This window comes from Takifugu flavidus, chromosome 5 (assembly GCF_003711565.1).
Source record: "Takifugu flavidus isolate HTHZ2018 chromosome 5, ASM371156v2, whole genome shotgun sequence".
Taxonomy (NCBI): domain Eukaryota; kingdom Metazoa; phylum Chordata; class Actinopteri; order Tetraodontiformes; family Tetraodontidae; genus Takifugu; species Takifugu flavidus.
The window spans coordinates 341,610-357,157 of NC_079524.1; the positions used below are offsets into that span (position 1 = coordinate 341,610).

The 15,548-nt window shown below is 46.4% G+C and overlaps 2 protein-coding genes and 1 long non-coding RNA gene across 3 annotated transcripts in view; 2 read left to right on the forward strand and 1 right to left on the reverse strand.

Moving 5' to 3' along the window:
* The first annotated feature begins 2,728 nt into the window (after positions 1-2,728).
* On the forward strand, positions 2,729-6,512 carry egr3 (early growth response 3). Its single transcript, XM_057033944.1, has 2 exons — positions 2,729-3,240; positions 5,799-6,512. The coding sequence occupies exons 1-2, from the start codon at positions 3,087-3,089 to the stop codon at positions 6,188-6,190; spliced, it is 546 nt and encodes a 181-aa protein (XP_056889924.1). The 5' UTR covers positions 2,729-3,086; the 3' UTR covers positions 6,191-6,512.
* A 3,630-nt stretch (positions 6,513-10,142) lies between these two features.
* On the reverse strand, positions 10,143-13,286 carry LOC130526355 (uncharacterized). Its single transcript, XR_008950712.1, has 2 exons — positions 12,757-13,286; positions 10,143-10,528 (listed from the first exon to the last, which is right to left on the reverse strand). It is a non-coding gene; the product is annotated as an uncharacterized LOC130526355 (long non-coding RNA).
* Positions 12,771-15,548, forward strand: part of bin3 (bridging integrator 3) — a 32,175-nt gene continuing 29,397 nt past the window's right edge. The window contains exon 1 of the mRNA XM_057033943.1: positions 12,771-12,872. Within this exon, the coding sequence (XP_056889923.1) occupies positions 12,865-12,872 (8 nt within the window). The 5' untranslated portion in view covers positions 12,771-12,864. The remainder of the gene's footprint in view (positions 12,873-15,548) is intronic.

Genomic DNA, 15,548 nt, shown 5'->3' on the forward strand with positions numbered 1-15,548 from the left:
GGGGCTCCTGAGGAGGACCTGAGGAGGACCTGAGGAGGACCTGAGGGGCTCCTGAGGGGCTCCTGAGGGGCACCTGAGGGGCTCCTGAGGAGGACCTGAGGAGGACCTGAGGAGGACCTGAGGGGCTCCTGAGGGGCTCCTGAGGGGCACCTGAGGGGCTCCTGAGGAGGACCTGAGGAGGGACCTGAGGAGGACCTGAGGGGCTCCTGAGGAGGACCTGAGGGGCACCTGAGGGGCTCCTGAGGAGGACCTGAGGAGGACCTGAGGGGTGAGGAGGACTGAGGGGCACCTGAGGGGCTCTGAGGGGCACCTGAGGAGGACCTGAGGGGCTCCTGAGGGGCTCCTGAGGGGCTCCTGAGGGGCACCTGAGGGGCTCCTGAGGAGGAGGACCTGAGGGGCTCCTGAGGGGCTCCTGAGGGGCACCTGAGGGGCACCTGAGGGGCTCCTGAGGGGCTCCTGAGGAGGACCTGAGGGGCTCCTGAGGGGCACCTGAGGAGGACCTGAGGGGCTCCTGAGGGGCTCCTGAGGGGCTCCTGAGGGGCACCTGAGGGGCACCTGAGGGGCTCCTGAGGAGGACCTGAGGAGGACCTGAGGAGGACCTGAGGGGCACCTGAGGCTTCCTGAGGGGCACCTGAGGAGGACCTGAGGGGCTCCTGAGGCTTCCTGAGGGGCACCTGAGGAGGACCTGAGGGGCACCTGAGGGGCACCTGAGGGGCTCCTGAGGGGCACCTGAGGAGGACCTGAGGGGCACCTGAGGGGCTCCTGAGGGGCACCTGAGGGGCTCCTGAGGGGCACCTGAGGAGGACCTGAGGGGCCCTGAGGGGCACCTGAGGGGCACCTGAGGAGGACCTGAGGGGCACCTGAGGGGCTCCTGAGGGGCACCTGAGGGGCTCCTGAGGGGCACCTGAGGAGGACCTGAGGGGCTCCTGAGGGGCACCTGAGGGGCACCTGAGGAGGACCTGAGGGGCACCTGAGGGGCTCCTGAGGGGCACCTGAGGAGGACCTGAGGGGCTCCTGAGGGGCTCCTGAGGCTTCCTGAGGGGCACCTGAGGGGCACCTGAGGAGGACCTGAGGGGCACCTGAGGGGCTCCTGAGGGGCTCCTGAGGGGCACCTGAGGGGCACCTGAGGGGCTCCTGAGGGGCACCTGAGGGGCTCCTGAGGGGCTCCTGAGGGGCACCTGAGGAGGACCTGAGGGGCTCCTGAGGGGCACCTGAGGGGCAGGGTTTAGAGGACCACAACATTCCGCTTCTTGTTTTATGAAGTCAAGTCGAGGTGTCTTGAAACTCAATACATTACAACATTTAGCATTTATTGTGGTGGACCTCGGCCTTATCGTGTATCCTTAAATGATCCCTGAAGGAGACGCACACGCCATCATAAGAGTGAGGAGACGCCCAGGCAACAGTTATTGTGGAAGCATCTCAGGTGCTCTAACTAACTCCTTCACACTGATCGGCTTCCTGGGTCACTCCTGTGCATAGAAGGCCAGTTCACACACATCTTCTTATCTTATTGGTGGATTCCATGTCACCAGGTCTCGTGTCTTACGCATTATTAACACCTTCCCTAACTGCTGGTCCTCCCAGACAGACACATTCACGGCACCCAGAGGATCTGATTCTCACCGTGAGCCCACTGGACCTTTGTTGATTCAGCCCAGTGACTTTAAAAGGGCTGCATATTTAAGCAGGTGTCTAATTATTGTGTGTATTTTGCTCAAATCATATTTTTTGATAGAGATTAAGGGTGGGGATTTATTTTGAAATTCTACCTCAGGATGATTCTCAGGATGATTCCTCTTGAGGAAGACACGGAGCTCTTGGAAGGCCTGGCCTGTGGTGAGGAGGCAGATGATCGCTGGAAGCTGTGTGTGTGTGTGTGTGTGTGTGTGTGTGGTGTGTGTGTGTGTGTGTGTGTGTGTGTGTGTGTGTGTGTGTGTGTTATTCAGTCACTGCCATTTCATTCAACACTCTGTTCCACAAAAGTTGTAGCTGCACAATAGTTTCAGGAATCTGAACATGCTAATATCGGTAGCCTTTACCACCCGGTTCCTGCCGCGATATTAGAGTTTGGGCTCTAAAAATACCCTCTCGGAGCCCGAGGGGGTATTTTTGAAATTAAACTAACCACTTGAAATCGAGCCATGACGCTGCCCACTGTCATCTCTTTGCAGGTCTGCGGCTTCCGATCACTTTTCCACTACTGCTTCACCCGGAACTCACATGTCCAAAAACAGAGGGGCGGGGGGCGGGGCCGGACACGGCCTTATTTGGACCTTCCACTTGAGCGGTTTCTCTGGGACCAAGCCTGCGAATTCACACGATAATGCGATTTTCCAGGCGATTATCGTCGACGGTGACTTTTTGTAATGTGTTGCTACAGACAGCGGCGTTTCTTGCAATTCAGCGTGTGCACGTTGAGAAAGAGCCCAGCCCAAAGTCGCCCCCCACGTCAGGAGTTGTTGAGTTGGTCGGTGTTCCTGAATCAAAGCCACATCAGCACAGTGTTCGTGAAACCCTTTTAATTCTGACTCTAGTTCAGTTGATGGCACCCGGTCGTCCAGGAGGATGGCGTCCCCACGGGGACCCAGGGCCAGCCTAACTTTCTATCTGCTCGGACCCTTTGCCTTTACTCTAGTTTCCACGCGCTGACACGCGGAGATCCTGGCGCTTGCTTCTCTGTCCATATATGGTCATCTACGTCACGCACATGTCCCACCCTCCTATTTAATACAAGCAAACTGGAGTCCCCTATCCAGCTTCAATAGAGCAAGCAGAGCCGCTCTTGTGCAACTACCACCTCCTCTATTGATTCACAGACTTCGAAATCCCCCACAAGCAGCCCATCAGCGTCCTCAGAGATCAGATTAATAGCAACAACAGGCTGCGATCACTCCGGAGGAGAGAAGCGCCGCTCGTCCTCGGCGGGATACTTGGAAAGCTACCGCAACAGGATCCATCTCTCCAGCGCTCCTTTTTTTGCTCACTTGATCCGCACCTGTGTTTCTATTCGAGAGCACCAGCTTTTTCTTTTCCTGTTATTATCTGGATATCAGCACGTAAATGTCGGACTGACTATAACTGCTATGACAGGGAAACTAGCGGAGAAGCTCCCTCTTACCATGAGCAGTTTAATTAACACGATCCCTGACAGTCTCTATCCAGAAGAGGACATCCCGACGTCTATGAATATTTTCACTAACACGGAATCTATTTCCCACTATTCGCAGATGAACTCAGGTGAGATTTTCCTTTGCTTCCCTCCTGGTTCGCGTGCGCGGAGGCAACAGTTGCTCAGCACCTGTTTGCGCTCGGAGCTGTTGCGCTTCAAGGTGGATTCACTAACTTGCTTTTTCTCTGAATGAAGTCTAACGCTGCAAACTCGGGCTTGGCCACACCTTTAAAAGCCGTAAAAATCCGCCTTGTTTGTACATTTATTCCACTTTTCGCTCTTTTTCCCCCTTTTGTCTTGAAGATTTTCGTCTGACACTGAAAGGAAAACTGTTCTAAAACTTCTAAAACATTTACGCATTGGCTTTGGGGAATTTTTCTAATTTCTAACGCGAGTGTGAGCAAATGTGCGACGACGCGCCGCTGAGACTCTTTCACATCCCAAACCACCGGCCGACGGACGGCGGATTTGTGATATTCGGGAGTGAAAGAGGTCAAAATCCCAAAGATTCCTTAATGGCCGCGCGAAGAAGATTCAGCCACTATTAACAATGACTTTCATTCACAGGTCTGACAACATTTAGGCGTGTGTTGCTGGGTTTCTTTTAAAAAAAAATATGTTAAACGTTTAAGCGCAGGCCACTGGATATTCCCTGAAATGTGAGGCCAGATTTGGATTCATCTTTCTTGCTCCAATTCTATTTCTGAGGATTCCACAGGACGGTTTAAATTGACTTGTTGACGTTGATTTAAAGTCTGTCTTTTCTTGTGAAGACACACCTTTAAATCGGCACACAAAACGGACAACACTCGTTTGTGCGTAAAACAAAAGCAGTTAAAATCGGCAGTTCCGAAATGGTCTCGGTCCATTTGACTAAACCGAATAAATGACTGAATATTTCATTAAATTTAACACATTAAAATGCACCACAATTAAGCACTGTAAAATAAATATTTATCCTCTTATCCAATTTTTTTTTACCCCTGCGTGGTGATATTTTGCTGAAACTGCACACGGGAGTCACGTGAAGCATCAAGATCCTATTTTCAGTTTAGTAATTGAGAATAATTTTAATGACAGCAACAAAATGTCCACATTAATACAAGCAAATAAAAGGAGCCGCGTGCTGAGTTTTTCCCAGGTGCAGCAGGTGTGTGTGTGTGTGTGTGCGTGTGTGTGTGTGTGTGTGTGTGTGCTCTTCAGCACTGACCTCCGAGAACACAGGGGTAAATGGATCAGACCTCATGCCCCAATTTTCTGTTGAAAATTCCCATTGAAGAAATTACCATAGAAACAATTTAGAGTAAAATGAATTATTGTCAACTCGGGCTTATTTTCTAAATGTCATCCTCCTAACCCTCCTAACCCTAACCCTCCTAACCCTAACCCTCCTAACCCTAACCTTAACCCTAACCCAAAGGCCACAGGTGTCATGTTACCTGTGTAAAGCAACGTGCAGCGTTTGACTTTTGTTTATTTCATTGGATTTATTTTCTAAAGCCAAATTCCAGCAGGCTGTAATTACTGGGAATGACCACGTTAGAGTGTGTGTGTGTGTGTGTGTGTGTGTGTGTGTGTGGTGTGTGTGTGTGTGTGTGTGGTGTGTGTGTGTGTGACGCTCCTGGATACAAAGAATCAACACACACCTGTGTAGCAGCTAAACATGCAGATGTGCTTGTGATTTCTGCATCTGTGAGTGACACAGAGAGCGATAGGATGCACGCACGTGTGTGTGTGTGTGAGTGTGTGTGTGTGTGTGTGAGTGTGTGTGTGTGTGTGAGTGTGTGTGTGTGTGTGCGTGAGTGTGTGTGTGTGTGTGAGTGTGTGTGTGTGTGCGTGAGTGTGTGTGTGTGTGTGAGTGTGTGGTGTGTGTGTGTGTGTGTGCGCGTGAGTGTGTGTGAGTGTGTGTGGTGTGAGTGTGTGTGTGTGTGTGTGTGTGTGTGTGTGTGTGAGTGTGTGTGTGTGTGTGTGTGAGTGTGAGTGTGTGTGTGTGTTCACTGTGGATTGTCTGCACTAATGTAACATTCAGGACATTTGTGAACATCTGAAGCTCCGTCCTGATGTTGCCCAGGAAGGGTGTTTTTAACCCTGATATGCTCCCATGTTATTCGGCCGATGGCCGATGGCCGACGTGGCCGACGTGGCCGACGTGGCCGACGGCCGATGGCCGACGTGGCCGACGGCCGACGTGGCCGATGGCCGATGGTCGTCTGCTCTCTCATCCTGCTGCTGTAAAGAAATGAGATGTTGCCACTCCGAGGGGACACAAAGAGGATCAGAGGGGGTGTTTAGGTTTGGATCTACGAGGGCTCGTGGGAGGTGAGAGGGAGACACCAGCACATCCCCGTCACACAGCAGTCGCCTCATGCACAGGTCGAGCCGTGCACACGTTTCTGGATGGACTCCTTTTAGTCTCAGTATTTTATCGTCTGCACGTTGTCAGAGATGCAAAACAGCTGAATTTTGGAGAAAATCAAGTGCTGGTGGAAGTTTCTCTGAAGAGGCAAAGTGAATTTCCTCAGCATTTGTGTGCTGCAGCTTCAGCTCATTGTCTCCGTTGGTTTTCACACTTGTTTGTGCCGTGTGGACGTTTCTTCACAATGTCTCTATCTTTGTTTCCATATAGATAACATCATGGACCTGGGAATGGGCAGTGAGAAAGCAGCCGCAGAGATCCAGTACGGTTCCAGCTTCCAGTCCAACCGCAGCGCTCAGACCGTCACCTATCTGGGGAAGTTCGCCTTCGACACTCCGCCATCAGGAGGGATCGGCGGCTCCGGCTGGTGCTCCGACAACAACATCATCAGCCTGGTCAGTGCCGGGATCTTGGGCGTGTCTCCATCACCTGGCACAGTAACGACTCAGACTTCATCGGCGGCGGGGCAGCCAGCATGGGTGGACAGACGTCAGACATGGAGCAGGTGTACGGGCCGCCGCTACCTGCCTACTCCACCTGCAGTGACTTGTACCAGGACCAGGTCTCCTTCCACCACAGCCCTGCCACCAGCACAACCCTAGCCTACCCTGGCAATGACTATCACTCCACACCCAAAGGTTCAATGGATGGCAGCCTTTTCTCCATGATCCCACTACAACCTTTTCCACCATCAGGGGGAGGTTGGCGTGATGGAGCACAAGCCCTTCCAGACCATGGACCCCATCCGTGTGAACCCTCCCCCCATCACACCTCTGGAGACCATCAGAGCATTCAAAGACAAGCAGCAGATTCACCCAGGTTTCATCAGCGGGCAGCAGCACCCTCCCCAGCACCACCCGCCCCCCCACTCTCACCCTCAAACCCATCCGGCCGCGGAAGTATCCCAATCGGCCCAGCAAAACCCCCGTCCACGAACGGCCACACGCCTGCCCGGCGGAGAACTGTGACCGGCGCTTTTCGCGCTCAGACGAACTGACGCGTCACCTTCGCATCCACACGGGTCACAAACCTTTCCAGTGCCGAATATGCATGCGCTCCTTCAGCAGGAGCGACCACCTGACCACACACATCCGCACACACACCGGTGAGAAACCCTTTTCCTGCGAGTTCTGTGGACGCAAGTTTGCCAGAAGTGATGAACGAAAGAGACACGCGAAGGTGCATCTGAAACAGAAGGACAAGAAGCCGGCTGAGAAGAGCAGCGGTGCAGCGGGGAGCCACAGCTCCCCCCCCAGCTCCTGTGGGGGGCCGGCGGTGGGAACATCATGACCGCCACCACAGGCGCTGGGACTGGGCCATAAGACACTTGGGAAGAAGGGACCACATCCACTATGAGACAAATAGGTGACTTTTTCCTCTCTTTTCCATCTCACTGCTCTTTTCAGTCACTTCTTTTTTGAGCTGGTTTAGATTCCATAAGTTGTAAAAGGCTGCTGTTAGAAAACGATGCCAAAACAAAGAAAGAAGAAACAACGGCACATTGGAAACGAAAGACGTGGCGTTTTTAGAGCTCATGAGCTCAACACTTTAGTCAAATCCAAAAATCCTGAGAACTGATCCATTTGAAGAAGGCACAAATTCACCCAGGGAACAAAACAGACAACATGCGACAGGAGCGTGGTGGAGGGGGGGTTGTCTGGGACGTATGCGTTCTGTTGCTTAGGCGGCTTAAAAGTGCAATTGGTTTTATTTGTGTATTGTCGTGGCCGTCGTCACCAGAGGCACTGGACTGTCTTTAGGTGTTTCGGGTTGGTTTTTTTACCTTGTTTGTGGAGTTCTTCTTTTTTATCAAAGGAATGTGCCAAACGTATTGTGCTGATAGTCAACGTAGTTCTTATTTTGTGCCTGACGTTTGCCAAACACAACAGAGAGATCAGCTCAAAGGAGATCTGCTCCAAACACGTTCCCATTTCTGCCGCGTCCACGAGGACTCGGTGGTGTCCTGCAGAACCCGACGCCTCGCCACTACAGATGGATTTGCTGTCCCTCACACTCTGTTTGTTACCTTTCATATGGTGCAATTATGGAGTTCCCCATCATTTATTTTGCTTTTTTTGTAAAAAGCCCACCAGTAATGTTTTTTTTTTTTTTTCCAAATACAAGCTCAATAAATATATGCAATAAATACTGGACAAATATTAAAACTCATGACTCAAATTAACAAGTCAGACAGACTGAACATGCAATAGGAGCGTGAATTATGGGATAAATAAGGACTCACACTGTAGAAGTGATGACGTTTGAGAGGAAAAAGCAAAACCATTTTTACATTTTTTCTAGTACAAAAGTAAATTGTAAAGTAAAAATAAAAAGGTTTTTGTATAGCAAACCAACATGTATGCAGGTAGCTGTAATAGAAGTTTCACTTTTGTACTCCAATGTCAAACGCACCGTAACTCAGTATTAAAATGTGCACATATGTGTTCATGCACACTCTGTAAATACAAATGTCTGCATAAAGAAGAACGTTCAGCTGACTAAATGCTTGAGCAGAGGGACTTAAAGCCTTTAGTAATGTAGTTCTAATAAAGCATATTTCGCTGTCATAGGTTGTTGTCCAATATGAGATACTAAATTTCATATAAAAACCCAATTGTTGCCTTTGCATAATCTGTGTGCTGCAACACGCTCACCGGTTGAAGGAACATAATGTCTACTAATAAATAAACCCATTTTCATTTCAATCGCAGATTCTCCACATTGCACAACAACACCGGTTGTTCTCCGAGACTGAACCATGAAATTTGCACCATTATTTATTGGCAGTATTTTCAGCTGTGCTTCCTTATTCATCTAAATAATAATATATGTGCACCAAACAGTAGTGCACGTACGCTGGTATCTTCTGTGGGTTTCTATAGCAGCCTGATGCTGATGGCTTTTTACACACTATTTAAAATTTAAAAACATTTTTATTTTTTTCCCGTGAAACATTTATATCCAAGATATTGATCACATCAAAAAAATAGGTTGAAAATAAACCGTAAACAGGTTACAGGAATCCAAAGACATTTGCTCCTTTCAAGGCCAAAAGTTGAAAACACGGAAACTTGTTTCCCACCAAGAAACAGTAACGTCCACTCGAACCTCCAATAATAATAATAATAATAATAATAATAATAACTGCCTGCATAAATATTGATCTTGATTTTATTCTGATGCGCAGCTCCTTTTCACTGTTACACCAAACCTTCCTATGGGAGCCAGAATCTGTGCTCGTCGTCTCAGAGGAGGCTGCATACGCACAGCAGCAGATCTCAAACTCCGGAATCTCTTATTGGCTCATGCAGAGCAAAAGTAAAGCGATGTCACTGGGAACGGATACGATGGTCTTCCAAGGCCACCACCCCCCCCCCCCACCCCCCCACTTGTTCTCCAGTTAATTTGGCTTTTCTCAACTCATCTACGTGTTTAAATGGGCCGTTTTTGTCACACGCCCTAAAATATCTGACAATAAATCAAGAATTCTGCATCAATAGAATTGTTTTATTGTTTCATGGGGGGGGGGGGGGGGGCATATAGCAAGATAAATGCAACTGAAAGGAAAATGTGATACCCCCCATAAACATCCCATAGTGGATGATCAAGCAGTCGGAACATATAGAAGTCCATGTGGAAGTAGAAGATTTGGATCAGTTCTGGTTTGATCTCAGATCCTGAAGCACATTTAAATGACTGATTTAAATGATTTTTAATTGTTAAAAGCAATGATGCAGAGCCTTCACCAAACGAATCCACATCTAAATGAAGCCATGTAATTACAAGTGTGCAAACTCAGTATGTGATCAGATGTCGTTAACGAGCTGTCTTTGTCACTTTGTTTTGTGACCCTTTTGTAATAGAATTTGTAAAAAAAAAATGAATATGATCCTTTTCACCTCACTCATGCAAAATGGTGGCTGAAGCGTGAATGCTGCCCTCTGCCTCCATCTGTGTCAGGTGTGAAGGTCCTCGGCACCCAGAGCGACCCCCCCCCAACACTCTCAAAACAGTGCAAAAGCAATCTTGTGTGTTTTGGATATTTTATTGTCTTGGAAGTGGGTGGCTGAACGCTCTGAAATTGGAATTTGCCTCATCCTCGTTCTCTGCTCCACGCTGGCCACGAGCCAACATCAGCCGCCATCTTTATGCCAAACTGGGTTGCAGGGTTGGCTGATCAAAAACAATGTGCTGAAAACGCCACAGGAGCAACACATCATAAATGTGACCTCAGTCCTCCCGCAGTGGAGCAGCCTGGTCCTAATGTGGGTCTTTAACTGTTCGCTGTGAAACTGGCCGAAGGGCAACACACTTGTTGTCATCCTTCACAATTAACAACATGCAGAATGATAAAAGGGATTCCAGTCAAATGTAGATACTTTAGGCCACTGATGGAATATTATGGACTACAGGGTGGCTTCAGGGATTCTGTGTTTAGTTGTTCAGACCGAGTCGATGCTCACTGTTTCTGTTGTGTTGTGTTTCCTTTTCATGACGGTATAACTTCATGTTTGCATGTGCACGGAAATGTTCCAAAGTGCTACCCTCCGATGCTGTGGGTGGTGTTCATTTCTTTATTATGCATGAAAAATCCAATTCACATTAGGTTGAAAGGGGATCAACTCAGCAACACTTCAAGAGAGACAACTGAAAACCCAAACTTGTTTCAACGGTGGATGTCTGTTGTTATTACCTTATAATAAGGTCCTTTTCCGAGGAGCTGAACACTGAAATGAAGTTCACTATATCTTTGTGATGGGAGACGTCTCCTCTGTTTCTTGGCACTTCCGTTTGTTGTACTGGGTTTGTTCTGTTATTTCCATGTCAGTACTTGAATAAAGAAAAATGCTGTCGCTTGCCCTCAGTTTGCTTCCATCGCTGAACGGCGGCGCCGCGGACACGGGCGGCGCCTGGTGTCACGCGTGTCCCTGCATAACGAGCTGGCAAAACAATTACAGGGAATATCGTTATTACAGCCAATAACGATAATAACGACATTAATAATGACAATAGTAATTACAATATAGGAACAGTAATAACCACAATGACATCGATAACAACAATAACGACAACATTTATAACCAGAACAACAACATTTATAACTAGAACAATAACATTTATACCCAGAACAAAACATTTATAACAATAATAACAACATTTATACCCAGAACAACAACATTTATAACAATAATAACACCATTTATACCCAGAACAACAACATTTATAACCAGAACAACAACAACATTTATAACCAGAACAACAACAACATTTATAAAACAATAATAACACCATTTATACCCACAACAACAACATTTATAACAATAATAACACCATTTATACCCAGAACAAAACATTTATAACAATAATAACAACATTTATACCCAGAACAACAACATTTATAACAATAATAACACCATTTATACCCAGAACAACAACATTTATAACCAGAACAACAACAACATTTATAACAATAATAACACCATTTATACCACAACAACAACATTTATAACATAATAACACACCATTTATACCCAGAACAACAACATTTATAACAATAATAACACCATTTATACCCAGAACAACAACATTTATACCCAGCACAACAACAACATTTATAACAGAACAACAACATTTATAACAATAATAACAACATTTATAACAATAATAACACCATTTATACCCAGAACAACAACATTTATACCAAGAACAACATTTATAACAATATTAACACCATTTATACCCCAACAACAACATTTATAACAATAACACCATTTATACCCAGAACAACAACATTTATAACAATAATAACACCATTTATACCCACAACACAACATTTATAACAATAATAACACCATTTATACCCAGAACAAAACATTTATAACAATAATAACAACATTTATACCCAGAACAACAACATTTATAACAATAATAACACCATTTATACCCAGAACAACACCTATAACCAGAACAACAACAACATTTATAACAATAATAACCCATTTATACCCACAACAACAACATTTATAACAATAATAACACCATTTATACCCACAACAACAACATTTATAACAATAATAACACACATTTATACCCAGAACAACAACATTTATACCCAGCACAACAACAACATTTATAACAGAACAACACATTTATAACAATAATAACAACATTTAACAATAATAACACCATTTATACCCAGAACAACACCATTTATACCAAGAACAACATTTATAACAATATTACACCATTTATACCCAGAACAACAACATTTATAACAATAATAACACCATTTTTACCCAGAACAACAACATTTATACCCAGAACAACAACATTTATACCCAGAACAATAACATTTATACCCAGAACAAAACATTTATAACAATAATAACAACATTTATACCCAGAACAATAACATTTATACCCAGAACAACAACATTTATAACCAGAACAACAACAACATTTATAACAATAATAACACCATTTTTACCCAGAACAACAACATTAATAACAATAACAACACCATTTATAACCAGAACAACAACATTTATAACAATAATAACAGCATTTATAACCAGAACAACATTTATAACAATAATAACAGCATTTATACCCAGAGCAACAACATTTATAACCAGAACAACAACAACATTTATAACAATAATAACACCATTTATACCCAGAACAACAACATTTATAACAACAATAACACCATTTATACCCAGAACAACAACATTTATAACAATAATAACACCATTTATACCCAGAACAACAACATTTATAACCAGAACAACAACAACATTTATTACAATAATAACACCATTTATACCCACAACAACAACATTTATAACCAGAACAACATTTATAACCAGAACAACAACAACATTTATATCAATAATAACACCATTTATACCCAGAACAACGACATTTATAACAATAATAACACCATTTATACCCAGAACAACAACATTTATAACCAGAACAACAACAACATTTATAACAATAATAACACCATTTATACCCAGAACAACAACATTTATAACCAGAACAACATTTATAACCAGAACAACAACAACAACATTTATAACAATAATAACACCATTTATACCCAGAACAACAACATTTATACCCAGAACAACAACATTTATAACAATAATAACACCATTTATACCCAGAACAGTAATAACGCCCGAACCCTCCGCCAGCGCTTTAGTTCCGGACTTCCGGTCTGGGTTCGGCCGCAGGAAATGAGCTCCGCCGAACTGCAGCAGAAGTCAACATGAGCTGGTAAGTTCCCCAACTAACTACACAACTAGCAGGCAGCTTGAGGTCCAACTGCGTTATTGGGGAAGCATGAATAGTTAATCGGCATGAATAGTTCAAAGAGCCATCGCGGCTGTCGCACTAGTTCCGGCTAGTTCCGGCTACAGAAGCGGCTCAGGAGCGCCGGGTGTTTAAAGTCGAAGCAAAACTTCTCATCATTCATTCATCTAGAAAAGTGGAACTCTGGTAGTTTTCGCCTTAAATGGGTTCGTTCCTCAACAGGCCTCGCTTATTGGTTAGCTTAGCTCGATATTTGCAGAGCCGAGAAGCGACAACTACACGGTTCAGGGTTAGCATGTAGCATTTGTAGCATGGCTGGCAGTGCCAGCATCGTGTGTGTGTATGGGGGGAGGGTTAGCATGTAGCATTTGTAGCATGGCTGGCAGTGCCAGCATCGTGTGTGTGTGTGTGTGTGTGTGTGGGGGGGGGGGGGGGGTGGGGGGGGTTAGGGTTAGCATGTAGCATTTGTAGCATGGCTAGCAGTGCCAGGGGGTGGGGAGCGGCCACTTTAGCCCTTCCCAGTGGAGATGGAGCCCATTTTAGGCCGCTGTGAAGCTTGTGACGTTGTGTCGGAAGACCTTTGGAAACGGTGAAACTTTTGTTGTGGCAATAGTAAAATGCGCCATACCTATATCTATACCCATATCTAAATACATACCTATATCCATACCCATATCTAAATACATACCTATATCCATACCCATACCTATATCCATACCCATACCTACATCCATACCTATATCCATACCCATATCTACATCCATACCCATACCTATATCCATACCCATACCTACATCCATACCCATACCTATATCCATACCCATACCTACATCCATACCCATACCTACATCCATACCCATACCTATATCCATACCCATACCTACATCCATACCCATACCTATATCCATACCCATACCTACATCCATACCCATACCTATATCCATACCCATACCTACATCCATACCCATACCTTTATCCATACCTATATCCATACCCATACCTACATCCATACCCATACCTATATCCATACCCATACCTTTATCCATACCTATATCCATACCCATACCTACATCCATACCCATACCTATATCCATACCCATACCTACATCCATACCTATATCCATACTGATGTGCAGTGTTCCATGACTCCTAATCACCCAATAATGTGTCCCATCCATACATCAGCTCCAGCTAATGTATGGTCGTGGCTCCGCTAGATGGTTAAAGATGAGCTGCACTGCAGATGAATTTGGTTGTAATAATTATTTTTTAAACAGTTCTGATAGTATAGATTAGTTGTGTTTAGACTAACAGGAACTATTCATCCATCCATCCATCCTCTACCCTTATCCGGGGTCGGGTCGCGGGGGCAGCAGCCTAAGCAGAGGGGCCCAGACTTCCCTCTCCCCAGCTACTTCTTCCAGCTCATCTGGGGGATCCCCAGGCGTTCCCAGGCCAGTCGAGAGACATAGTCTCTCCAACGTGTCCTGGGTCTTCCCGGGGGTCTCCTACCGGAGGGACATGCCCTGAACACCTCACCAGGGAGGCGCTCAGGGGGCATCCTGACTAGGTGCCCAAGCCACCTCATCTGGCTCCTCTCAACGCGGAGGAGCAGCGGCTCTACTCCGAGCTCCTCCCGGATGGCAGAGCTCCTCCCCCTCTCTAGGGGAGAGCCCAGCCACCCTACGGAGGAAGCTCATTTCAGCCGCCTGTACCCGTGATCTTGTTCTTTCGGTCATTACCCAAAGGTCATGGCCATAGGTGAGGGTAGGAACGAAGATCGACCGGTAAATCTCTTCACCACTACGGGTCCGCCTGTCGACCTCCCGCTCCATTCTTCCCTCACTCGTGAACAAGACCCCGAGGTACTTGAACTCCTCCACCTGGGGCAGGATCTCCTCCTTGACCCGGAGAAGGCACTCCACCTTTTTCCAGTTGGGAACCATGGCCTCGGATTTGGAGGTGCTTATTTTCATCCCAGCCGCTTCACATGCGGCGGCGAACTGATCCAGTGATCGTTGGACCTAACAGGAACTACTGAAACTTAAAGGGTTAGAGGGTTAGGGTTAGAGGGTTAGGGTTAGAAGGTTAGGGTTAGAGGGTTAGGGTTAGAGGGTTAGGGTTAGAGGGTTAGGGTTAGAGGGTTAGAGGGTGAGGGTTAGAGAGTTAGGGTTAGAGGGTGAGGGTTAGGGTTAGAGGGTGAGGGTTAGAGGGTGAGGGTTAGAGGGTGAGGGTTAGAGGGTGAGGGTTAGAGGGTTAGGTTAGAGGGTTAGGGTGAGGGTTAGAGGGTGAGGGGGTTAGGGTTAGAGGGTTAGACGGGGAGGGTTAGAGGGTTAGGGTTAGAGGGTGAGGGTCAGGGTTAGAGGGTTAGGGTTTGAGGGTTAGAGGGTGAGGGTTAGGGTTAGAGGGTTAGAGGGTTAGGGGTTAGACGGGGAGGGTTAGAGGGTGAGGGTTAGAGGGTTAGACGGGGAGGGTTAGAGGGTGAGGGTTAGAGGGTTAGACGGTGAGGGTTAGAGGGGAGGGTTAGAGGGTGGGGTTAGAGGGTGAGGGTTAGACGGTGAGGGTTAGAGGTTAGGGTTAGAGGGTGAGGGTTAGGGTTAGAGGGTTAGAGGGTGAGGGTTAGAGGGTTAGGGTTAGAGG